The 27,987-nt window shown below is 43.7% G+C and overlaps 1 protein-coding gene across 1 annotated transcript in view; it reads left to right on the top strand.

Annotated features, from left to right (window-relative positions):
- The window catches only part of LOC140192579 (PH and SEC7 domain-containing protein 1-like), a gene marked incomplete at its 5' end in the record, with an annotated part of 44,089 nt that extends 21,273 nt beyond the window's left edge, over positions 1–22,816 (top strand). Inside the window, one exon of the mRNA XM_072250143.1 lies at positions 22,644–22,816. Within this exon, the coding sequence (XP_072106244.1) occupies positions 22,644–22,763 (120 nt within the window). The remainder of the gene's footprint in view (positions 1–22,643) is intronic.
- Positions 22,817–27,987: the final 5,171 nt, after the last annotated feature.

Raw genomic sequence — 27,987 nt, forward strand, 5'->3', positions numbered from 1 at the left:
AGCATTCTATCAGACATCAGTGAGGAGCCTTCTTAGTTCTATCGGTGTTGTACGGTTTGAGCTTTGGTGCCCCTTAATGCAGGTATAGGTACAGATACTTTACAAAAAAGACTAGTGAGATGGATGTAATTGGTGGATTTAGACCCTTTGTTATTCACAAGGCTTTCACCGTTGATGCTAGTCATCGGCTTCTATTTACAGTTAGATGGAAGTTAAGCATCATATTTAGCTAATATACTTATGATGAAGAAAGTCATCTGGCCTATTGGGACCATGCTGCCTCACAGTGCAATCTAAATTCCCCTCACTAATTTATCCTGCAGTCTAATCTGGCAAAGTGTTCCCATCAACTCCCTGCCATTTCACGAGGAGAAAATCCTGTTCTTTTAACTGGCTTTGCCTCCAATGGAGAAATATTGTTACAATTCCGTTGAACTCAATGGAAAAATAACAAGAAATGAGTGTTAATCTGAAGTTGCTAGGTCATATAAGGTGCACAGTGGAGCATTTTCACCTTCCCAAGGTATTTATTTCTTTTTTAATTGCTCATGTTTGCATCCCAGGCTGGCAGTGTGAGTTACACCCAAACTGTTTGGCTTCAAGAGGCAGTCACCATTTAACAGCTGGGGTGCTAACTAAATGGAGTAATGGGTTGATGATGTAAAGGGCTGATTATCCTACTTTGGTTTAGTGTGGAGATGAGACGGTTAGTGTGATATCACTGTAGAAAGTCGAGCTTGACAAGCTCTGTGTCATTGTTTGTCAGTAGGTTGAAACACCTTACCGGTGAGTAAGGCAGCTTTGTGAATAAGTTGTGCAGTCTGCATGCTTTATCAGCTTTTTGCTTTTTGACATTAGCTTACAGCCCCAGAAGACTGAATCAGTCATATTTCTGTTGTGACCGAACCAGGCTGTTGGGGTTGCAGTCCTTCACCATCCTTACCTAACTGTAACTGCTATTGGCAGTAGTGAGTTATGTGATAGATCTTATTTCCCAGAGTTGGTTCATGGCATAAAGTAACGGCAGTTTCTGCTGGTGCAGCTAATGTGTGATACCTGCAGGCGGCATCATGATTCCACTGCTCTCATTAGGAGAACCTCTTTCTGTAGTGAATTATATTGGGAGCTTTATAGCCGTGGGATAGAAAGATACTTTATTGATTCCAAAGGAAATTATAGTGTCACAGTAGCATTACAAGTGCACAGATACAAATATTAGAAGAGAAATAAGAAATAATAAAAAATAAAATACCTCAAACAGTCTAACAGTTTTTGGAGCAGCACAGTTGTCTTAGTCTATTATTAAAAGTGCTCGTCTGTTCAGCCAAGGTGGCATGCAGAGGATGAGAAACATGGTCCAGAGTTGCCAGGATTTTCTGTGGGGTCCTTTGTTCTACCACAGCCTCCAGTGTGTCCAGTTTGACTTCTATTACAAAGCCAGCCTTTCCAATCAGTTTATTGAGCTTGTTGGCATCACCCGCGTTGATTGCATTGCCCAGGCACACCACAGCATAGAAGATTGTACTGGCAACTGGTAGAACATGTGAAGGAGAGGTCTGCATACTCCAAAGGACCTCAGCCTCCTCCAGAAGTAGAGATGACTCTGGTCCTTCTTGTACACAGTTTCCATGTTGGTGTTTCAGTCAAGTCTGTCATCCAGGTGCACCCCAGGTACTTCTAGGTCCTCAGCACATCCACATCCTCACCATCAATAGTAACAGGGAGCTGTGCAAGCTTAGTCTTCCTAAAGTCCATCCCCATCTCCTTTGTCTTGCTGATTTTGTGCTGCATCATTTGACAAAGTTCTCCACCAGGACCCTGTATTCATCCTCCCAAGCTCACTTTATACACCCAACTAGTGCTGGTCAGTGTTATGAGCAACACAGACATCCCACCTCTCCCGGAAGTTCTGGGAGTCTCCCACATATGAATAGTGGCTCCCTGATGCCCGCAAATTATATACAATATCACAGAAATCAATTTTTTTGAGAGCGAGCGAGAGAAAGCAAGAGAGAGTGCGAGAGAAAGCAAGCGAGAGAGAGAGCGCGAGAGAGCAAGAGAGAAAGCAGGCGAGAGAGAGAGCGCGAGAGAGAAAGCAAGAGACAGAGAGCGTGCGAGAGCACGCGAGCAACCACAAGAGAGCGAGAGCGCGCCATGGCAGAGTGTTCCAAAAAAATATAAAACGTACGTCACCCCAGACTACACTAAAGTGTACCCCTGTCTAATAGGGGTCAAAAATAATGACAGTGTTATTTGCTGCACTGTTTGCAAAAATGACTTTTTTATTGCCCATGGTGGGTTAAAATGTAAACGACATGTTGAGGTGAGTTTAACAGGTGTCATTCGTTCATTAGCATAGCTAACATTATTTAAACTAGCTGGCCAGCTGCTAAGGAGCTACTCTATTGCAGATATTCCACCTCTCCCGGAAGTCTCCCGCAAATTGATAATGCTACCTCCCTGAAATGAGTTTTTGCAGGGTGGGATGTCTGGCAACAACACTGTTTTTTAAAAGAAAACCAGTGGATGGAACTAACATTATTACTCTTTCCTGTGAGTGGCATTAAACCGTCAAAGAAGTTGTCCTATTTTCATTAGTTGCTTTCAAGATATGGTTGTTACTGGTAAGGCCAGATTTCATTAGCAACTGATAGGTATCCCATTCTGAGCCACAGCAACCTGTGTAACATCATTGCCACCGAAAGTGCTGGGCTTTTGACTTGCCTGCTGTAGAAGAATACTAATCGGGATGGTGTTTGATGTTGAGGTACTTCCTAGGCTTGCTGTTGTAGATGATGGCTTTGAGAGTTGTTGCCAAGGAAGCCTTGAAAGATCATGTGGGCTCTTTGCATTTCATTATTAAACAGGAAAGTAGGCTGCAGGCAGGCCCTGGAAGCAAAATCCTGCAGCTGTTGGAAGTCTGAAATAAAAACAGAGCAATGTTCAGTAGACTAGGCAATATTTGTGAAGAGAAAAACAGTTAATCATAAACACAAGAGAATCTGTAGGTGCTGGAAATCTTGATTAGCATGCACAAAATGTTGGAGGAACTAAGCAAGTCAGTGGCATCTATGGAGGGGAATAAACAATCAAATTCCGGATGAAGGAGTTTGGCCCAAAACATAGACTGTTCAGTCAGTCCTGTTGAAGGGTCTCTGTCTGAATCATCTACTGTTTATTCCCCTCCATAGATCCTGCCTGATTTGCTGAGTTCCTCTAGCATTTTGTGTGTGTGTTGCAAACAGACTTAATGTTTTCAGTGATGATGCTTCATCAGATTTGAGAAAAGTAAAAAAGTTACCCAGTTCTACATTGCAGAAAAAACCAGAGATATGAAGAGAATGAAAGGGTGGAGATCAGAAAGATAGTGTTGGGCTGCTCTTGTTGTTCCTACCTTAAGCTCTATACTCTTTGGCTAATTTTATATTTCATCAAAGTAGTTTCAGAATATCTGCGGTATATTGCTAATTACTTAGAAGGGGAGTTGCTGTTAATTGCTGTCAACTAACCTAATCTGCCACAGTCTGAGCTTTGATCCCTACTTTGTATCGACATAAACATCAATGTAAGCATCACGATGTTCAATATTTTCATGTTTCTAAATGCCAGAGCTTTTAATGAATCATTGACTGAGGTGTTGTCAGATTCTTTGCATTTTTTATGTTAGCTGAGGATTATTTCTTCATACTTAAATTAATAATGATTGAGTGATAAATGCCTGGTGCTAAAATTTGTACTGTACCTCAGGGACTCATTGGAATACCAGGGAGAATGTTTCCATTAACAAGCTGAATAGGAATTTCCTTTAGATAGATATGGAGATATTGCATAAACTTACTGATAATTCTATATTGTCACTGAAAATGTGAACAAACTTGAATATTGGTAATACATCTTTTACAATAGTTTCAAGATTGCTACACCTTATGTTTAACTGCCAGCACTGGTAAAACTACAGTCCGTACTTTGAAAGCGCAATTATGAGGATAAATTTCACATCTCACTATTACAACAGGGATGTTTTGTTGGCTTTCAGATCTCTAGCAATAGCAGCTTTCATTTTGCTTTTCAGTTTCAAACTTTCAGAGACAACAATCAGTTTCCGAAATGCTGGCATCAGTAATGGCCGTGATGCTGAGTAGATTGAACCTAATTTGATCGGTGCGATCTTTTCATCTCAGTGCAAGCAGATGCCATACCACTATTACAGCAGCAATCTAATTGTTCAGCCAACCATTAACTCCAGGATCATATTCTGTTTGCTAAGTTGTTAATGCAAATTTATGGGTGACATCAAAACCCCATCTCTCTGATCTAAATCAAAAGTTTTTAAAAAGAAAAATAACATTTTTATTTCCCCTTTTGAAACTGTACTGTATCTCCTTCATGGACGTCTGAATTGGTAACAGGCATAGACAATTCCAGATGCTTTTTTCCACTAAGGTAGAACTTGTGAGTCAATAGTTCCTTCTGATACACTTACTAACCTCAGTCTTAAGAGGCATACTTGCAGTCCCTTCTTTTTCCTCTTGAGGTCAGCAGAGAGACACTGAAGCTGGTAACAGAGAAGTCTACATTCATCACTACAAACAGACACTCTTGTGGAGACACTCTTGATATTGATTGATTGAATGATCTTTATTGTCATTATACAAAGGTACAATGAAACTCTGTTTGGCTTCCTCTCAGGCAATTAAATAAAGCGGTAGAGAAAAACAAGGCAGTAGTAGAAAAAACAGTATTAAATAGATAAGTACAGGTTTCCCCTGCCATCCGAAGGGAGAGCGTTTCTATGAAACAGTTCATAAGCCGGAATGTTGTAAAGTGAAGAAGCGATTACCATTTATTTATATGGGTGTAAGGGGGTTTCGATTTTTATGTTACTGCGGAGGCTAATTAAAATGGCGTTTTTGTTATGTTAATCTGGGGAATGCGGCTTTGTTGTGCTTTAACGCTGAGAAAGTTTGCGCTAGCAGCTTATTGTGGTTTAGAGGGTGATAAGAGGGTGCTATTAACCAATTGGGATAGTTGTTATGGTTTTGGTGTATTTGAAGATACTGTATGCGCGGGGTTTTGGGGCAGAAGGCGGGAGAGCGAGACAGAGGATGGACCAGGTGCTGTGAGTCCGCTAACGGGGTCGGACCCTGAGCGGGACGTTCGGCGAGGAGACGGAGACGGACTCGTGTGGAGCGTCTGGTCGACCACCGTTGTTAGTCCCAGGCGGCCGGTCGAGGTGGCCCGAGGGGTCACAGGGTGAAGAAGAAGGTCCTTGAGCTCCAACGGTTTTGTGCACGAAGAGATTGAACTTTGATAAGTGTGGCGCCTTTTATTTTCCTTTTATATTTTATTCTCTTTTAATTATATAGTTCCAGTAATATCTATAAACTGTAAATCATTTAATTGCATCTGGTGTAATGTCTGTTATTTGGGCGGGGTGGGGTACCTCACACAGCGTCCACACAAACGAATTACCCAGTTTGGCGGGGCCGAGGCTGTTTCCCTAGACGACAGCGAGCCGAGCGACCCTGAGGGTGGCCAGGGGGGCTGCATGGGAAAATTTTGTGAGCGTTCGCAGACCTAAAAATAACCTACCAAATCATGCCAAATAACACATAAAACCTAAAATGACAGTAACATATAGTAAAAGCATGATATGGTAAATACACAGCCTATATAAAGTAGAAATACTTTTCCACAATCATTGCCTGAACTGTTCTCCGTAGCGAAAATCTCACGCAAGCGCTCAAGTGCCGTCGGCAAAAACACGGTGCAAGCACTCTCCAGTAACCTTTAAGCTATGAAGCTGCCAAATCATACCAAATAACACGTAAAAATACACGTCCGATATAAAGTAGAAATAATGTACGTACAGTGTAGTATCACTTACGGGAATTGGGAAGACAGCGTCGAGCACACTGATGATGGTGTGTTAGGCTGAGTCGTCGGAGTTTGGGTGGTGCAGTGGCCCCCACCCTCCGGGCAGCGAACCGATACCGATCCGCGAAGTGTGCAGGGGTACAGCGGTAGCTGGGACACATCCAGCACATCTTTAAGAAAAAAACTGAAACAAACAAGCTAATTAATTAGGTACCACCCGGCACGTAAATGTTGGGCCAGATCAGAGGAGATGCAATCAGCATTCGCCTCTGATCTGGGCCGACAATTACGTGCTGGATGGCACCTAATTAATTAGCATGTTTATTTTGGCTTTTTTCTTAAAGATGTGCTATGTGCCTCCCGGCTGCCGCTGCATTCTCCGTGAATTGGTATCTGTCCGCGGCCCGGGGTCTGGGGTGGTGGGACGCTGGGGTTTCATCTCATCATCGATCAGGGCAGGCAGGTCATCTTCTCCTATCTCTGCCTGCCTCGATGTCGAAGGTCAAGGTTCGTCGTCTGCTGTGGCTGATGTGGAAGGCTTGCTTGACTGCTTAGCCTCGCGCATTTTTCTATCATACAGTTCTTTGTAAGCACTCAAACCATCTTGCAAATATGCCCAAACTGACGTACTCTTTCAAAATTAAAGTCGTACTTTATCATTACTCATTCAGTTTCGATTGTTATCCTTTCCTCTTCCAATTGCATCAGCTCTTCATCTATCAGTTCTTGGTCATGGGATGCCAAAACCTCTTCAACATCATCTTCGTCAACTTCCACAAGCCAAACTCTCTTTGACCTTATTTTGTTCACCACGATCAAACCGCTTAATTATGTCTAGTTTTACGCTAAGTGTAACACTCTTACGAGCTCTTTCAGGCTTTTCCGCTACCTTAGAACTCATCTTGCAAACGGCTGCTCACAGGCACGTGTTTATGGAATGCAGTTCTGAATCCGGGGGAGAGCGGCTGCATGGGGCGCACGCTGATTTTTTTTGCATACTGCTTTTCTTCGTAACAGTGAACACACCTTCTGTTAGTGAAAACAGGTAACTAATGTAGGTCTTTCGTAACAGTGAGGTTTCGTAAAGCGAACATTCGAAAAGTAGGGGACACCTGTAGTGGAAAATATGTTGCAGCAGTACCAGAATATCACAGTAATGCAGAAAGTGCTGTTCATGCAAGTATTTGAGTCCTTATGTGTGCTCACAGTTTCAGTCATTGTTCTGTGGGAGTGGTGTGATGGAGGCCACAGCTCTGGGATAGAAGCTGTTCCTCAGTCTATTTGTTCTGGCTTTTAGTGTCCTGAACCTTTTGCTGGATGGCAGTGGGTCAAACAGGGAGTGGCCGGGGTGTGTGGTGTCTCTGGTTATGCTGATTGCTTTCTTCCTGAGTCTGCTGGAATAGATGGTGTCCAGTCCTGGGAGCTCACAAACCCAAAGGCACATCACACTTTTGCACCCTTAAGATCAAGGGTGATTCAATACAATTTCAGAAGTTACAATCACAACTGAGAAAATTTGCAGGTGCTGGAAATCTGAGCAACGCACACAAAATACTGGAGGAACTCAGCAGGCCAGGCAGCATCTATGGGAAAAAAAGTACAGTCGACATTTTGGGCCGAAACCCTTTGGCAGGACTGGAGAAAAAAAGCTGAGAAGTAGATTTGAAAGGGGAGGAGGGGGAGAGAGAAATGCTGGGTGATGGGTGAAACCTGGAGGGAGAGGGACGAAGTAAAGAGCTGGGAATTTGGTGAAAGAAATTCCGTTTGGGTAGCCTCCAACCTGATGGCATGAATATTGATTTCACAAACTTCCGATAATGCCCCCAAACACCCCCCTCTCCATTTCCCATCTGCCTTTCCCTCTCTCACCTCATCTTCTTGCCTGCTCATCACCTCCCTCTGATGCTTCATCCCCCTTGTTCTTTCTTCCATGTCCTTCTGTCTCTTTCACCAATCAACCTCCCAGCTCTTTGCTTTATCCCCCCACTCCAGATTTCACTTATCACCTGGTGTTTCTCTCTCCCCTCCCCCTACCTTTTAAATCTACTCCTCAGTTATTTTTCTCCAGCCCTGCTGAAGAGTTTCGGCCCAAAATGTTGACTGTACTTTTTTCCATAGATGCTGCCTGGTCTGCTGAGTTCCTCCAGTATTTTGTATTTGTTGCTCAAAAGTTATAATGATGTTGATTACTTCAATTCTTTGCATTGACAAATGGTTTCTTTGAGGTACCTAGTGGAAGCACATTGTGATTGATAAGACAAATCTGAAGGTCAATACACCTTTGGGAGAAACTAATTAATACAAATTTTTTTTTTGGTGTGTGCCGGCGTGCGCGCGAGTCTGTGCGTGTGTGCGCATCTGTGCCTGTGCATCTGCGTGTCCGTGCATGCGTGCGTCCGTAATGATGGATTTTTCATGGCTTTTTTACAAGGTGCGGAGCGAGCGAGAGGGACTGTGTGGCGCGCCACTCCTCACACAGTCATTTCACAGTATTTTCTCTTTGGTTTACGAGGTCGAGTTGCGATCTCGATACTCAACCCGGCACAGATGGAAAGCATACTCGTGGGTGGACCCGACTAGTTTCGGACTCAGGAACCTCCGCTCCTGGGTCCGGAGCCGATGTCGTTGTGCCACCAGCCGGCCCTAATGCAAATATTCTAAAACCTTTTGATGACAGAAAGCCAGACACTCAAAGTAATGTCGTCAGGGATGTCTGAGTACAAAAATTTGATAAGTACGCAAACACTACTGATTGCCTATATCTGTGGCCATGTTTGATATGCTAAGAGACAACATTCATCTGGTCTGCCAGATTGCGTTCAAGACACAATGGTGCAAGTAATTTAGCCATGTTGCCTTGTTTGATGCAAACCAATTAACACAATCCTATTGTCTGAAAGTTTGTCTCTTACATATGCAATTTCTTAGGCTAAGTCCACACTAGACCGGATAATTTTGAAAACGCTGGTTTTGTGTAAAAACGATAGGCATCCACACCAGGCATTTTTGAAAATATCCCTGTCCACATTAAAGTGGATATACTGGGCATGCGCAGGACACACAGAAAACAAGCAAAGAGGAAACGGTATACTTGGTGTGCATTTGTCCAGTTACAGACTAGAAAAACTTAAAAGGAAATTGCCAAACGAAACACTTGGTGCACGTTTGTCCAGAAACATTTCCTACAGCCATAGCCTCACCACTGATGAAAGGGACAACAGCTACAACTAAATGCAATAAGGCTTTTTACTGGACAAAAGTGAACGAAGGGTCAAAACGAAGAGTGAAAGCTTCGGTTACAGATTTATCTGGTCTAGTGTGGACGTAGCCTTAGTCTATGGAGTAACCTGGGCTTTTAACTTCAAGTTACTGTTTGTAATTTGCAAAAGGAACTGAAGGCTAATTGCAAGGTTCCTGAACTTATGTACATCTATGATTAGGACTGAAGCCTAGCTCTTATTTGAGTTACTCTGCTGTAATACTGATATATCCGATATATCCACCAGCATTTTGTGTGTGTTGCTTGAATTTCCAGCATCTGCAGATTTCCTCGTATATCCGATTTTAGCTTCTTCTCCTCCTCCCACTGCAGGGTGAATTCAATCATATCATGATCACTGTCTCCTAAGGGTTCCTTTACCTTAAGCTTCCTTCAAATCTGGGTCATTACATAACATCCAACCCAGAATTGCTGTTCCCCCAGTGGGCTCAACCACAAGCTGCTCTAAAAAGCCATCTCATAGGCATTACACTCATAGAAAACTACAGTATAGAAACAGGCCTTTCAGCCCTTCTACTCCATGCCGAACCATTTAAACGCTGTAGTCCCATCGACTTGCACCTGGACCATAGTCCACCACACCCTCCTGTCCATGTACCAATCCAAACTTCTCTTAAATGCAGAAATGGAAATTTTATCCTCCACTTGTGCTGGCAGCTTGTTCTACACTTTCACTACCCTCTGAAAGAAGTAGTTACCCCTCATGCTCCCCTTAAACATTTCACCTTTTTACACTTAACCCATGACCCCTAGTTGTAGTCTACAAATTCACCAGCACCAATTGGATTTTTCCAATGTACCTGCATGTTGAAATTCCCCTTGAGGGCAACATTGCCCTTTTTACATGTGTTTTCTATCTCCTATTGTAATTTGTAGCCCACATCCTGGCTACCGTTTGGAAGCCTGTATATAAATCTCATCAGGGTCCTTTTACCTTTGCAGCTTATAAACTCTGCCCGTTAGGATTCCACATCTTCTGATCCCATGTCAGCTCATTCTAAGGTTGTGATTTCAATTATTAACAATTGAATCACCCCACCCCCTCTGCCTACCTGCCTGTCCTTTTGATTCAGTTTGCATCCTTGGATGTTAAGCTCCCAACTATGATCTTCTTTCAGCCATGACTCGGAGATGTCCATAACATCATACCTGCCAATCTCTAAATGACTACAAAATTATCTAACATCCCATATACTGCTTGAAAGGAAGCTCTCCAAGTACGCAGGACTGGTCAGCAACTGTTAGCAGGCTGGATGGAGAGCGAGGTGTCTCCCAGTGGAGGTTGGTTGGAGGGGATTCGTAGCCCGTTCTTTAGTTAGAGCCTTCAGCATTTTGGGCATCGAGGGAGAGAGGAAGAGGAGAGCCATCCACAGTATCACTGATGCAGCAGAGAGGGCCTCAAGATGGTTGTGGCTCAAAAGAAGGGAGCCATGGAGTCATAAGTAGCTAGCCATCTGGACACAAGCTGGGGTCTGATCAGCCCCGGCTGGGTCACCTGGAGGAGGTTGTATGATGTTGAAAGACCCAAAACACCCGATGATTCCAGGAACATCACTGAAGATGTGTCCAGAAGCATCAATAGATGTATGTACACAACAGTGCTTATGATTGCACTGCTCCTGGGAAATGCTGTCTCATTCTGCCCTGCAGAACTGATGTACGGTTAGAATGACATTGTTTTTGAATCTTGAATCTTGAATCTTGTTAACATTTTTGGCCCCCTGTTACACTTTAACTCATCCCACTGACTGCAATTTTGACCTATTATCTGCCTGTCCTTCCTCAAAGTTTTACCATACCCTACATCTACTTGTATACCAACTGCCCCATCCTCAGCCCTATTGCTCCAGTTCTCAACCCCCTGCGAAATTAGTTTACACCCTCCCCAAAAGCTTGAGCAAACCTGCCTGCAAGGATATTGTTCCCCTTGGGATCGGGTGTAACACGTCCTTTTTGTACAGGTCATTTCTTTGCTAGAAGAGATCCGAGTGATCCAGAAATCTGAAGCTGCTAAATTATCCTATTCTTACCTTCATTAGCATATAGCACAGGCTGCAATAAAGAGGTTACTACCCTGGATGTCTTGTATTTCAGCTTTCTGTATATATCCTCTCTTTAGGACCTCCTCACTTTTCCTACCTATGTTGTTGGTACCCATACGTACCCTGACTACCGGCTGTTCACTCTCCCCCTTTAGAACCTGAGATATCCCTGACACCTGGAAGGCAACATACCATCTGGGTGTCTCTTTCATGTCCACATTATCTGCTTTCTGCTCCTCTAATTATGGAATCCCCTATCACTAGCACTCCTCTTCTCCCCGCTCCCTTCTTGGCCTCAGAGAGAGACCTGGTCTCTGTGGTTTTCCCCAGTAGGTCTCCCCACCCCCACAATATCCAAAGAAGTATGCTTATTATTGAGACAAACCTCCACAGGGTTACTCTGCACTGGCTGCCTATTGCCTTTCCGTCTGCTGAGGTTGCCACCCAGGGACCTGCCTTAGGGGTGACAACCTACTTGTAGCTCCTAGTTATCACCTTCATATTCATCAATGTGAGCCAAGTACAGCCCTTAATCAAAGGAGGGAAATCCACTCTGAAAGAAGTAACATGGGGGCCGGAGGAGGAAAAGGCTTTCACAGATGTCAAGAAAATCGTGGTCTCTGCACCTGCACTAGGGTTACCCAATATGTCCCGCCTCTTTCACCTTTACTGCAGCAGTGAGGGCGACTATTACAATGCAGTGGTGGTGCAGGCCCATAGGGACACAGATGAACAGTGGCATGTAATTAATCAAAGCACATGTCCTCCTTTCTTTGCAAAATCGTATATTTTAGGCACTGTACAGAAAAAGCACCAGATCTTTTTTCACTGTGTAGTTTGTTTCCCTATCTGAGCCTTGTGTGAGCTGGTTTTAAGTCCCTCGTCCCATGGTGTTTCTAAAATGCTGGCTTTTGGCCCTAAGTGACCTGTTTCATCCTCCAAGGCAATTAAACCATAAGACATAGGAGCAGAATTGGGCCATTTGGTCCATTGAGTCTGCTTCGTCATTCAATTACGGCTGATCTTTACTCCCCTCCTCAGCCCCACCCCCCAGCCGTCTCCCTGTAAACGTTAATGCCATGTCCAATCAAGAACCAATCAATCTCTGCCTTAAATACACCCAACGACCTGGCCTCCACAGCTGCATGTGGCAACAAATTCCACAAATTCACCACCCCTGGCTAAAGAAATTTTTCTGCATCTCTGTTTTAAATAGATGCCTTTCTATCCTGAGGCTGCGCCCTCCATGGGAAACATCCTTTCCACATCTACCCTGTCTAGGCCTTTCAACATTCGAAAGGTTTCAACGAGATGTCCCTTCATCCTTCTAGCGATTACAGACCCAGAACCATCAAATGTTCCTCGTATGATAACCCTTTCATTCCTAGGATCATCCTTGTGCGCCTCCTTTGAAACTCCTCCAATGCCAACACATCTTTCCTTAGATGAGGAGCCCAAAACTATTCACAATACTCAAGGTGAGGCCTCACCAGTGCCTTATAAAGCCTCAGCATCACATCCCTGCTCTTGTACTCTAGACCTCTTGAAATGAATTCTAACATTGCAGTTGCCTTCCTCACCACCGACTCTACCTGCACGTTAACCTTTAGGGTGTTCTGCACAAGATCTCCCAAGTCCCTTTGCATCTCAGATTTTTAGATTTTCTCCCCATTTAAAAAATAGCCTGCATATTTATTTCTACTACCAAAGTGCATGACCATGCATTTTCCAACATGGTATTTCATTTGCCACTCTCTTGCCCATTCTCCTAATCTGTCTAACTTCTGCATCCTACCTGTTTCCTCATTACTACCTGCCCTTCCTCCCACCTTTGTATTAACTACAAACTTAGTGACAGAGCCATCTATCCCATCATCTAAATCATTGATATACAGCAAAAAAAGAAATGGTCCCAACACCGACCCCTGCGGAACACCGCTAGTCACTGGCAGCCAACCAGAAAAGGATTCTTTTATTCCCACTCACTGCCTCCTACCAATCAACCAGCTCTAACCATGCCAGTAACTTTCCTGTAATACCATGGGCTTTTAACTTGGTAAGCAGCCTCATGTGTGACACCTTGTCAAAGACCTTCTGAAAGTCCAAATATACAACATCCACTGCATCCCCTTTATCTATCCTACGTGTAATCTCCTCAGAGAATTCCAAGAGATTGATCAGGCTGGATTTTCCCTTAAGGAAACCATGCTGACTTTGTACTATTTTGTCCTGTGTCACCAAGTATCCCGTAACCTCATTCTTAACAATAGACTCCAACATCTTCCCAACCATTGAGGTCAGATTAACTGGTCTATATTTTTCTTTCTGCTACCTTCCTCCTTTCTTCAAGACTGGAGTAACATTTGCAATTTTCTAGTCCTCTGGCACCATGCCAGAGTCCAATGATTTTTGAAAGATCATTTCTAATGCCTCCACAATCACTACCTCTACCTCTTTCAGAAACCTAGGATGCAGTTCATCTGGTTTTGGTGACTTGCATATCCTTAGGTCTATCAGCTTTTTAAGCACCACCTTCCTTGTAATAGTAACTGTGCTCACTTCTCTTCCCTCACACCCTTCAACATCTGGTACACTGCTAGTGTCTTCCATAGTGAAGACTGCAAAATACTCATTTACTTCATCTGCCATCTCCTTGGCCCCATAATTATTTCTCTGGTCTCACTTTCTAGTGTCCCAAATCCACTGTCATCTCTCTTTTTTTACATACAGCTTTCCCCCACCATCCGAAGGTAGAGCGTTCCTATGAAACGGTTCGTAAGCCAAAATGTGGTAAAGCGAAGGAGCAATTACCATTTATTTATATGGGAAAATTCTGTGAGCGTTCGCAGACCCAAAAATAACCTACCAAATCATGCCAAATAACACATAAAACCTAAAATAACAGTAACACATAGTGAAAGCAGGAATGATATGATAAGTACACAGCCTATATAAAGTAGAAATACTTCTCTACAACGATTGCCTGCACAGATCTCCGTAGCAAAAATCTCACGCAAGCGGTCTTGGCAGAAAATCTCACGCAAGCACTGTTGGCATAAGCGCGCTCTCCAGTGACCTTTAAACTTTGAAGCTGCCAAATCTACCAAGTAACACGTAAAAATACACAGCCTATCTAAAGTAGAAATAATGTATGTACAGTGTAGTATCACTTACCGGAATTGGGAAAACAGCGCCAAGCACACTGATGATGGTGTATTAGACTGAGTCGTCACAGGCTGGGTAGTGCAGTGGCCCCCACCCTTCGGGCCGCTGACCCGATACATTGCCGCGAAGAACGCAGCAGTAGCCGGGAGGCACCCAGCACATCTTTAAGAAAAAAGCCAAAATAAACATGCTAAATAATTAGGTGCTGCCCGGCACGTAAATGTCGGTGCAGATCAGAGGCGATTGCCAATTGCATCGCCTTTGATCTGGGCCGACAATTACGTGCTAGGCGGCACCTAACTAGTTAGCATGTTTATTTCGGCTTTATTCTTAAACATGTGCTGTATGCCTCCCGGCTACTGCTGCATTCTCCACGAATCGGTACAGTATCTGTCCAGGGCCCGGGTGGTGGGACATGGGGGTGTCATCTCATCGTCGATCAGGGAAGGCAGCTCATCTTCTCCTATGACTGCCCACCTCGATGTCAAAGGTCGAGGTTCGTTGTCTGCTGTGGCTGATGTGGAAGGCTTGCTTGACTGCTGAGCCTTGTGCATTTTTCTATCATACAGTTCTTTGTAAGCACTCAAACCATCCTGCAAATATCCCCTAAACCTACGTACCCTTTCAAAATTGAAGTCGTACTTTATCATTGCAGCGAAAATCCCACGCAGTTGCTCACTTTCTGCATTCGGTTACATTCGGTTTGGATTGTTATTCTTTCCTCTTCCAATTGCATCAGCTCTTCATCTATCAGTTCTTGGTCATAGGATGCCAAAACCTCTTCAACATCATCTTCGTCAACTTCCCCAAGCCAAACTCACTTTGTCCTTACTTCGTTCACCACGATCGAAACGCTTAATTGTCTAGTTTTACGCTAAGTGTAACACCCTTACTCTTTCAGCTTTTTCAACAGCTTAGAACTCCTCTTGCTAACGGCTGCTCAATGCAACGTGTTAAAGCAATGCCGTTCCGAATCCGGGGGAGAGCGGCTGCTCTGGGCGCGCGCTGCCTTTCTTCGTAACAGTGAAAACACCTTCTGAAAGTGGAAACAGGGTACAAATGTAGGTCTTTTGTAACAGTGAGGTTTCGTAAAGCGAACGTTCGAAAAGCAGGGGGACACCTGTACTTGAAAAAAATGTAACTATCCACTTAGCTATTGTTTGCTAGCTTGCTTTCGTATTTCTTCTTTTCCCTCCTAATGAATCATTTAGTTCCTCTCCGTAGGGTTTTAAAAGCACTCCAATCCTCTGCCTTCCAGCTAATTTTTGCCTTGTTGTATACCTCTCTTTTGCTTTTACATTAGCTTTGACTTCCCTTGTCAGCCATGGTTGTACTATTTCGCCATTTGAGTATTTCTTTTTTTTTGGAATACATCTATATTGCACCTTCCTCATTTTTCCCAGTAACTCACACCACTGCTGCTCAGCTGTCATCCCTGCCAGCATCTCCTTCCAATTTACTTTGGCCAACTCCTCTCTCATACCACTGTAATTTCCTTTACTCCACTGAAATACTGCTACATTAATCTTCACTTTCTACCTATCAAATTTCAAGTTGAACTCAATCATATTGTGATAACTGTTTCCTAAGGGTTCTTTTACCTAAGGCTCCCTAATCACCTCTGGTTCATTACATAACACCCAATCCAGTATAGCCAATCCCCTAGTAGGCTCAACAACCAACTCTTCTAAAAAGCTATTTTGTAGGCATTCAACAAACTCACTCTCTTGGGATCCATTTCCAATCTGATTTTCCCAATTGACGTGCATTGAAATCTCCCGTGGCTATCATAATATTCCCCATTTGCAACGCCTTTTCTATTTCCTGTTGTTATCTGTGGTTCACATCCCAGCTACTGCTGGGAAGCCTGTATATAACTGCCATCAATGTCCTTTCACCCTTGCAGTCTCTTAACTCAACCCACAAGAATTCAACATCTTACGGTCCTATGTCATATCTTTGTACTCATTTGGATGCCATTCTTTACCAGCAGAGCCACAGAACTCCCTCTGCCAACCTTCCTATCCCTCCGATACAACATTTAACCTTAGATGTTCAACTCCCAACTACAACCATCCTTCAGCCATAATTCAGTGATGGCTACTACATCACTTCTGACAATCTGTAAAAGTGTGACAAGAATATCCACCTTATTTCTTATACTCTGTGCGTTAAGATATAACACTTTGAGTGCTGTATTTGCTACCCTTTTTGATTCTGCCTCCCTAATGCACTGATTGTCACCCTGCTGGCTGCAATTATATCCTATCATCTGTCTGCCCTTCCTGACAATCTGACTGCATGCTACCTTTGCTTTTTTTTTTTACCATCACTCCATTTCCCACTCCCCTGCCAAATTAATTTAAACCCTCCCCAACAGCTCTAACAAACCTGTCTGCGAAAACATCGGTTCCACTCACGATTAGGTGCAGCCTGTCACTTTTGAAGAGGTATTACCTCCCCAGAAGAGATCCCAATGATCCAAGACCCTGATGCCCTGCCTCCTGCTTCAGCTTCTCAGCCATGCATTAACTGCCAAATCATCCTGTTTCTACCCTCACTGGCACATGGTGCAGGCAGCAATCCAGAAATTACTACCTGGGAGGCCCTGCTTCTCAGCATTCTACCTAGCTCTTTAAGTTCATTTTTCAGGACCTCTTTGCTTTTCCTTCCTATGTCACTGATACCAATATGTACCAAGACCTTTGGCTACTCTCCCTCTCTCCAAAATGTTGTGGATGCAATCTGAGACGTCCCTGTCCCTGGCCCTGGCACCTGGGAGGCAACATACCATCCAGATGTTTGGTTCACCTCTACAGAATGTCCTGTCTGCTCCCCTGACTATTGAGTCTGCTATCACTACTGCTCCCCTCTTTTCCTTCTTTCCCTTCTGCACCACGGATCTATGCTCAGTGCCAGTAACCCAGTCTCTGTGGCATTCCCCTGGGAGGTCATCCCCCACAACAGTATCCAAAGCAGTATACCTATTTTTGAGGGGAATGGCCACGGGGATGCTCTGTGCTAACTGCCTATTCACATTTCCATTTCGCCGGACAGTCACCCAGCTACTCACCTTCTGCAACTTCGGGGTGACTACTTCCCTGTAATTGATCGAATATCTCCTCACTCTTCTGTACAAACCAAATGTCATCCGGCTGCTGCTCCAAATCTCTGACACGGTCTTCAAGAAGCTGCAGCTGGATGGACTTTATGCAGATGTAGTTCCCTGGGAGACTCTGGGTCTCCCAGGACTCTAACATCTGGCATGAAGAACATACAATAACCATTTACTACACTAAGTACAGTAAGAGAGAGACTAAAAGGAGCCTTACCAGAAGCTTAGTCAGAGCCAACACCTCTTTCGAGCCAAAGCCTGACACTCCTACTCTCACCATTGACCTACTCCCAACATGTTCCTTCTGTACTTTTAAACAAGCACTGCCAACCTGTGAGAAACCTCATCACTGTGGCCTGCTCCTGCCACTGATTGGACAGTCAGGATAAGCCTGAATACCCGCGAAGCTCTCCTTTTAAATGAGCGTCGCCGACCTGCGAGAAACCTCATAGCTGTGGCTTACTCCTGCCACTGATTTGACCGTCGGAATAAGCCTGTGCACCCGTGAAGCTCTCCTTTTAAACAAGCATTGCTGACCTGCAGTAAATCTCATCGCCTTGGCTGGCTCCTGCCACTGATTGGATCGTTGGAATTAGTAAATCGTCTACATATTGTTAGATGGTTGAGTGGTAGGGTATTAAATTGAGCTTTCTCAAAATCTGTGCCATGACCTTATGAAAAATGACTGGGCTATTGTGGAATCCCTGGGGGAGTATGGTCCACTTGTACGGCTGCAAATCGATCTTGGGACTTGGGTGTAACGGGAGCCCCTAAAACCCATTAGCAATATCCAGAGCTAAGAAAATGTTACTTTCCAGAAACAGACCATTCAGGAGTGTGGCAGGACTGGCCACAATGGGATGCCATCTCAGTGTGGTTTTATTGAGGGCAGTATAGTCTATCTAATCATCTGGGTTCTTTACTCACCGTGAAGGTTACCACAGCCTTGCTTGTGTAAAGTCCACACATCTAGGAACTGCTGACAAAGAAACCCATAGACACCATCCTGGCTCCAGTGCCTGATGATTGGAGTAGCTGTGGCAATGCTGGCTAGGTTCCGTACTCTGTTGCTTGTACATATTCACTGCTCCTGACTTGTCCATGTTATTTCTCCCTTTCTGAAGCCCATGAAAATCCCTGCCTCCCTCAGTATGTCTATTCTGAGGATATTTATCTTTTAAAATCTTATCATTATTCTTTCATCATCTCAATCTTCATTATTTGGACAAATCCAGAAATGCACTTCACCGATTTTAAGTGTCTGTGACTTGCCTCTTTCTGACTTCGCCATTCTTCCCCCTACATCTGTAATACAAATAGCCTGTCCAGTCATTAGCAAGGGTAGCTCAGTTATTGATGCCGAAGCCCCTGTGTCAATGAACATATTGCATTGCTGGTCCCCTAACAATGCTGATGTGTACATCTGTGGGTCACCATTGCTGATGATGGGGGCCACCACCAGCTATTTGCCTGACCTTGAGGCTGTCGTTACTAGTTCTATAATCTGGTCAGCAGTCAGATTGGATAGAGAGGCCACTGTTGGGGTTGGGGATTTGGATTCTGATGTGTGTCTGCCTGTCTTGGTGAGTGACTCTCGTGTATCCTTCCTCTGTTCGGATACTGTCTCCAACCATGGCCTGGGAGACCACAATTGTCACATATCATCTCCTCTGCCCTCCTATGACTAGTGTGGCAGTCCCTTGTTAAGTGTTGTGGTTGGTGGCAAACAAAGCAAATCCCTACATCTTCACAGCAGCTATGTCTGATACAGCCTCTTTTCCTTATGACCTCTTTTCCCCCTCTTTCAAATCCTACCATTATCCCCAAGTCTAAGACCTCCTAGTGTGCTGAACTCTGCCCTTCATTGAGTATTTTCAGGTAGACTGGATCAACCCTCCCTGGAATGTCCAGCCCTGAGTGTTTCTCATACGCCCGGAATTTTCCCTCTGCACAGTCTATAGCAGGTTCATTGGCCTTCTGAACAACAGACATTATAATTCCCCTGTTACTCTCTCCTCCTCCAAGTCAGTGCCTCAGTTCTTCCTTAAAGTTCAGATATCTTTTCTCATTGCTGGCATTCCCAGTAGTTGCTCATGTTCCATCCTGCACCCCTGGAATCACGTCTTCCCTCATATTTCTTGGGCATTTAGCTTTAGCAATATGTGTATGCCTTTGAGATGCATCTGGTGGATTTCAATCATTTCCTCCTACACCCAAATTTCTGCATTGTCACACACAACACTAAGTGAAGGCAGTTTGCATACAATACTCTGCTTTTTCCCTGGGCTCAAGGGCTTGTGGATGGTGGAGATGAGTGTGAGTGGCTGGCCGGGATGACCAGGATTCTGAGTCTGTCATTGCCTGGCCTCTGTAGGTACCATTCTGACAGGCCATACTGTGTATAACCTCTGCTGTTTGTGGGTACTTGCCCACTTGTCAACTCCTGGTTTAGCACTTCCCAATTTACCTCATCACCTTCCACAGCAGTTACCCATGGCTGCTGCCCAGTGTGTACCCAGCTGCTGGGCCTTATCCCATTTACCTCTCAGTCTGTCCAGATCCCTGACGAGTGCGTTTTTGTATTGTTCTGATTGTCTTGCTTGTATTTCATGCACGCCTCTCTCTCTCTGTAAGTATTCTGTTTCTTCAATCGGTCCTGCTCTATTTGTACACTGTTTCGCTGTTCCTTGTATTTATCGTTTTCCTTCTGCAGCTCTTCTATTTGTACACTCTATAATTCCATTTACCTTGTTCTCTCTTGCAAATATACATGATGTAGAATGACTGCTGCTTCATCTCCCTTCCTCTTTGATTGACTTTTCCACCACTGCCAATGTTCCTCTGGGCTCCAGGTCTTAACTCATCCAGCTTTGTCCATTCCCTGTTCAACCTTCTCAAGTTTATGGAATATATACTCTGTGAGTTGTGCCTTCTTCATAATTGAGCCCATGATGTTGCCATATCCCTCTTACGTGGAAGGTTAAATATTTCTGCACTATTGCCAATCTTTGGCTTTGATTCTCTGGTTTTTCCACACCCAGTCAGACATAGACAAAGAATTCCCTGAACGAACCATCAGTAACCACCTTTTATAACTGGGCTTTGAACTACCCAGCACTGTCTTGTGGCTGGTTCCTTCCTACCAGGTGGGCTGGTGGCGCAGTGAGATCAGCGCCGGGCTCGAGAACAGAGGTTCCCGAGTTTGATCCAGTGACAGACAGCTCCTGAGCACGCTCTCCATCTGTGTTGAGCTCGCAACTTGACCTCCTTTTAAAAAAAAGAGCACTGCCACCTCCTCCAGTTTAAATTCCCACGCAGAATATTGTGGAGGATCAAATAACCATACTAAGCAAACAAACACACACACACACACACACTACCCCCCCCACACACACACACACACCATCCCCCCCCCCACACACACACACACACCACCACCCCCCCACACACACACACCACCGCCCCCACACACACACCCACCACCACACACACACACACCCACCCACCACCACCCCACACACACACACACACACACACCACCACCCCCCCACACACACACACCACCGCCCCCACACACACACCCACCACCACACACACACACCCACCCACTACCACCCCACACACACACACCCACCACCACACACACACACCACCCCACACACACACACACCTCCCCACACACACACACCACCCCCCCCACACACACACACCCACCACCATCACCACCACACACACACACCCACCACCACCACCACACACACACACCCACCACCACCACACACACACACCCACCCACCACCACACACACACACCACCACACACACACACACACACCACCCCACACACGCACACACACCTCCCCCCACACACACACACACCTCCCCCCACACACACACCACCACCCCCCCCACACACACACACACACCCACCACCACCACCACCACACACACACCCACCCACCCACCACCACCACACACACACCCACCCACCACCACCACACACACACACACACACACATACCATCACCACCCCGCCCCAGCTCTCCACCATGTCCTTTGAAACTCCATGATCCCCGGTGGTTGCTGACCTAATCAGATCTAAGTATGGGTGCTACTCTTTAAACAAAAATACTCATCCCCTTAGACTGCTAAAGGAGGTGAATATATTGTGGGTCATGAACATATCCTGGATGGGCCTCAAATTTTGTGACTGTGATCGATGTCAGCGGAGAGACACTGAAGCTGGTGATATAGAAGTCTTTATTCATCACAACAAACAAACATTCTCATGGAGTCACTCTCGGTAGAGGCTCACAAACCTAAAAGGTACATCACATTTTTTATACCCTTAAGTTCAAAGGTAACAGTAGGTGATTCAATACAATTTCAATAGTTACAATGACATTGTTTAATTCGATACCTTGATTCCTTTGAGATACATTGTGGAAGCTCATTGAAACCTCTGAAGTTCCAAACGCCTTTGGAAGAAACTAATTAACGCAGATACTCTAAAATCTTTTGATGACAGAGAGCTAAACCCAACATTAACATTGTCAGGGCTGTCTCTGAGTACACAAAAACTATTGACTGCCTATACCTGTAGTATGTGAAGTGACAACATCCATCTGGTCTGCCAGATTGCACTAAAGTCACAATGGTGCAAATAATTTAGCCATGTTACCTGGTTTGACACAAATCCATTGTCTTAATGTTTGGCTCTTGCATATCAAGCTTCTTGAATTTATTTACAGTATGAACTGAAGCCTGGTTCTTGTTTGAATTAATATCTGTTACATTCATATAGCTCCAGAATACTCGCTAACACTTCCTCCTACTTGGAAAACTGATGCAGAGGATGACACATTTACTGCCCTGGGAATAAGAGGCATATCTGCAGTACCCTCTTCTTCCTCTCATTGTGGAAGGTTGTCATGGTACCCATTAGAGTATTTTGATAGTCTGTTTCATTTCAGGCTTAAATTTTACTTCTGTATAAATCAAACGTGAAGCAAAGAACCAATTCCGGGACTCTGGTGATTGATGCTAGTTCTACATCAATTTTATATTTGTGCAGGGAGCCTCCAGAGTGATTTGGTTTCGTTGTTTTCTGACTTTCTTGGCAAGTGCAACATGTGCTAATCTTTGCAATTCTTTCAACATTTCAGAATATTGGAAAGAAGATGACCTGCCAAGACTTCATTAACAATTTGGATGGATTGAATGGAGGAAAAGACTTCCCAAAAGAGCTATTAAAGGTATTGGATGTGGATCTGTTTGTGGTATAGAATTGAAATGAACTGAATAAGTATCCACTTGTAATCTAAAAGAAGTGGTGAAAGCATAAAGATGTTGTTTGAGGGTGGGGACAATATGCTGTGATTGTCCCATTGTGTACGCATCTGTATTTTTGTAATCACTGGTTTACTTGTGGACATTGCTGCAGTGCTGTTGTTTATTGTCTGTAGTTGCTCCTGAATTGAGGATTTAGATCAGATTCATCCTCATTGATGGGTCTGAAGTGATGTAGATGCTAGTTCGGGTTAGGAGGACAGGTTTTCATTCCCTGAAGGACATTATTGAACCAGCTTGGTTTATGTGATAATCTGGGGTTCTCAGTTTCCCTTTATGGAGACAAGAGTCTTCAATAATTTGAGTTTTCCTTGCTGCCGTGGTGGGCTTAGAACTTGTTTTTATGTCAGTGGTTAATGAGTCTAACATATAGTCTTATTACAGTGGTGCTAACAAGTTTGTAAACCCTGTAGAATTTTCTCTGTTTCTGCATAATTATGACCTAAAATGTGATCGGATCTTCACTTAAGTCCTAAAACTAGATAAAGGGAACCCAATTAAATAAATAACATAAAAAGCATTATACTTGTTCATTTATTTATTTGGAAAAATGATACATTATTACATGTATTTGTTGGGAAAAGTAGATGAACTTCTGGGGTAATGCCTTCTATAAAAGCTTTTACAAACTTTTAGCACCAATGTATTTACCACTGCAGTGCTGTAAACAAAGTGTTTTGGGCATGTGACAGGATAAGGCATCTTTACAAAAAGGTATCCATGAGAATGAGATGTCAGATAACCCTGTGATCTCTATCTTGGAGGCCAATGCCAGGCTGCCTTTCAGGAGGGTGAACCCTCGCAAGGCAGCAGGGCCTGATGGAGTACCTGGCATAGACTGAAAACCTGTGCCGACCAACTGGCAGGAGTATTCAAGGACATTTTCAGTCTCTGTCTGCTACAGTCGGAAGTTCCCACCTGCCTCAAAAGGGCAACAATTATACCAGTGCCCAAGAAGAGCGGCGTGAGCTGCCTCTACGACTGTCATCCAGTAGCCCTCACATCTATGTTGATGAAGTGCTTTGAGAGTTTAGTTATGGCTAGAATCAATGTCTGTCTCAGGAAGGACCAGGACCGACTGCAATCTGTCCAGCTACAATAGGTCTACAGCAGGCGGAACCTCAGTGGCTCTCCATGCAACCTTGAGTCACCTGGACAGTACAAATACCAACGTCAAGATGCTGTTTATTGACTATAACTCAGAATTTAACACAATCCTTCCGACAGTCCTGATCAGAAAAACTACTAAACCTGGGCCTCTGTATCTCCCTCTGCAACTGAATCCATGACTTCCTAGCAGGAAGACCACATTCTGTGTGGATTGGAAATAACATCTCTACCTTACTGACAATTAACAATGGTGCTCTACCCTTAGCCCATTACTCTGCCCTCTCTACAACCATGACTGTGTGGCTAAGCATGGTTCAAATAAATCTATAAATTTGCTGCTGATACAACCATTGTTGGCAGAATTTCAGTTGGTGACAAAGAGCATACAGGAGTGAGATATACCATTTGCGGAGTGGTGTCACAACAATGAACTGGCATTCAATGTCAACAAGACCAAAGAGCTGATAGTGGACTTCAGGAAGGGTAAAGAAGAGGGAACACGAACCAATCCTCATAGAGGGATCAGAAGTGGAGAGAGTGAGCAATTTCAAGTTTCCTGGTGTCAGTATCTCTGAGGACCTAGTCTGGATGCGACATATTGATGCAGCTATAAAGACGGCAAGATAGCGGCTATATCTCATTCAGAGTTTGAGGAGGTTTGGTTTGTCAACTAAAACCCTTGATAACTTCTACATATGCACCATGGAGAGCATCCTGATTGGCTGAATCATTTCTGTTATGGGGAGAGGTGTCTACTACACAAGATCAAAATAAGTTGCAGAAACGTATAAAATTAGACAGCTCCATCATGGGTACCAGCCTCCGTAGCACCCAAGGCATCTTCAAGGAGCAGTGCCTCAGGAAGGTGGCGCCCATCATTAAGGATTCCTACCAGTCAGGACATGCTCTCTTCACACTGGTACCATCAGGAAGGAGATACAGAAGCCTGAAGGCACCCACTCAGCAATTCAGGGACAGCTCCATCTGATTCCTAAATGGACATTGAACCCATGAACACCACCTCACTACTTTTTTATATCTGTCTTTTTGCAGTACTTATTTTAACTTAACTATTTAATAGATATATATATATATATATATATAAACTTACCGTAACTCTTTTTTTCTCTTTATTTATTTATCATGTACTTCATTGTACGGCTGCTATTAAGTTAACAAATTTCATGACATGCTGGTGATGTTAAATCTGATATTATTTTTGGTCTATTAGAGATGCTGTCTGTACTTGTGTTACTTCTAAACTCCAGAGAACGAGGGATTTGCACTTAGTTTAATATGTTACCCAGTGCTCTTTTGCATGGGAACACGGACCTGTTGGACTTTCCAATCCATCAATACTTGTGTGTATTTTTACCGTGTGTCTTTACCACAGAGAGTGGTGAGCATCCTGCTTTCACCTGGCTGACTTCTTGGCTTCAACATGGAATTCTTTTGGTACTCTGCTGCTATATCCTAATTCCAGATACCAATGACCAGTCACCCTTGTGCTTTCTGACCAACTTTTGCTTCTAGTCCAATGATAGGACAACTGTAAGTTTTACAAATACTCCTTAATCACCATCTACCATCACAGAAGTGGCTTTGGCCTTCCCCATTTCTGAAATCTCTTCAACGAAAATACACATGTTTGAGATCCCAACACTTCAGTTCTGGCCTTGCAAGCATTGATAATTCACACAACACACAACTAGTTTGGAACTCCCATTTGTAACTCCTTTACGTCTGTTCCTCTGTTTGAAGCCCACCGGTTTGACCAGACTTTTAGATTATTTTTAACATGGCTTTGTGTTAGCCCTTGAGAATACTTGCGTGAAAGTGGTAAGTTAAGATCCACCATAAGTTGTAGTTGCTAATTCCGCTCTCAATTAATCGCAGGAAATGAAGTGATTTTATAATCCAAATCTTTGGATATTAGTGATGCATGTGATGTCATATGGTAGCTAATGACTGGGAACAAATGAGCAAGGCTTGAGTCTTCCCTTCCCTGGAGAGTAGCAGATGTACAAAACACCTGCTGTTAAAATGATTAATAAATAGTATGCCAGTTTAAAAGCATAATGGATTTTGATATCAGGAGCGGGAATTAATATTATTGAAATAAAAGCAAAACATATTGGAATTACTTGAGTCAACAGCATCTGAGGAGGTTCCTGGTTTTAGATATCATTGAATATACCCGAGTAGCAATAGTTGAAGAAAACCTATAGGAGATGATTCCCGAACTTCTAGAATCAGGTTTATTATTACTGGCAGATCTAATCAAATGTGTTGTTTTTAGCAGCAGAAAATACTATAAGTTACAATAGGAAACATTTTAAAAAGTAAGTATGGAAAAAGAGAGGAAAAGGGGAGGTGTTCATGGGTTTATGGTTCGTTCAAAATTTTGATGGTGGAACTTATGTCCCTTATGATTACTTACCACATGACATCACTAATATCCGAAGATCTGTAAATAATCTCATTTTCTACCATTAATTGGGAGTGGAACTAGCAACTATATGAAAACTTTTAACTTCTCACTTTCACAGAAGTATTAACTTTAGCTTTAGGGTATCCTAGGCTGTCTATGTAAATAGAAAAACCAAGAACTTGAGTGCAGATGTGACTAACATTCATCTTACTTCAGCAGGATTTCAACAGGGCAAGTAAAAGACTGATTACAAAAACCTAGAGAGCTGAGCGTGGTCAAAAGCAGAATATAAGAAACGAAGTGCAAGTGACTTGGAGGTGGCAGTTCAAGCGTATTTCTACCCCTATGTGCTTCATGGACGAGTTACATTGGACTATTGTTGTCTCGGTCAGTTTGGTTAGGTGTAGAAAACATATTAAATATCAATAGTTGTGGAAATTCCAGAAGAATTTTTTGGTAAATGAAGTGCTGGAGACACCTCCTGGATATCGGTGCCTTGTTATCAGTGTGAAGTAGCTTTGGAAACAAAGTGACACACTGGGACCTCGTTTGTCTTCTGAAATGTTGCTTTATTACAGGTTGTGCTAGGACTGGGATGTTCTTGTTGCATCCGTTTGCCTGATGCACATTCTGTGTATGGCACACCATGCAATCTCACATTAATTGTTATATGCAATCTGTTCTCTTGATGTTTCTATGACTGATTCACCACCAGTGTTGAGGCAAAGTAAGTTCCAACACTAGCAAACCTTTTTCCATGTTTAATTTTCAAACTTTAAAAAATGGACAGATTATTTACTAGCAAGTTCATCCAATCTGGTGGCTGACTCCTGCAACAGACCTGTCATTCTTTTCTTGTATTATGTGGAATCCAGCTTGATCTCGGGACTGGGGATATTAGGAGAAGCTGTTAGAGGCGTTGCAATGCTTCTTTCCACTAACTCTCATACATGGGGCTTATAATCCTCTTCAGCAGGTGGGTGAGGTTTCATCTCAGCCTGAGCAGCACCATTGCAGTGCTGGACTTTCATTCTTGTTTATATTGCTTATAGAAGCCACATGACAGATAATAAATGTACAAACTATTGTGCAAAAATACACCACCAGACATATCAGTTCAATGCGTGTTTCGTCAAGGATTGAAATAAGTTTTGATGCAGTTCAACATGTCTGGTGATGACTGATTGCAGAATCAGACTGAGGTGAGCATGAGCATTGATTTCTCTAAACTAAGGTAATTTTTGCCCACCCCCTTCATTCTTCTTCTATTCACCACTATGACTCCCCTCTTACCTTTTTCTCTTTTGCTCACCTGCCTATCACCTCCTCCTGGTGCTCCTCCTCCTTCCCTTTCTCACATGATCCAATCTCCTCTCATACCCGATTCCATCTGCTTCTGTCCTTTACCTTTTCCAACAATCACCTCCCAACTTCTCATTTCGTTCCTCCCCCCAACCCCACCCACCTGGCTTCACTTGTCACCTTCTAGCTTGTACTCCTTCCCTTCCTCCCACCTTCTTGTTTTGGCTTCTTTCCCTTTCTTTTCCGGATGTTCTAACCTTGGAACATCTCGACAGCAAAGGTGCAAACATCACGCTGCCCTTCATGTACTGCAGGTC

The sequence above is a fragment of the Mobula birostris genome, unplaced genomic scaffold, assembly GCF_030028105.1.
Source record: "Mobula birostris isolate sMobBir1 unplaced genomic scaffold, sMobBir1.hap1 scaffold_1706, whole genome shotgun sequence".
Lineage (NCBI taxonomy): Eukaryota > Metazoa > Chordata > Chondrichthyes > Myliobatiformes > Myliobatidae > Mobula > Mobula birostris.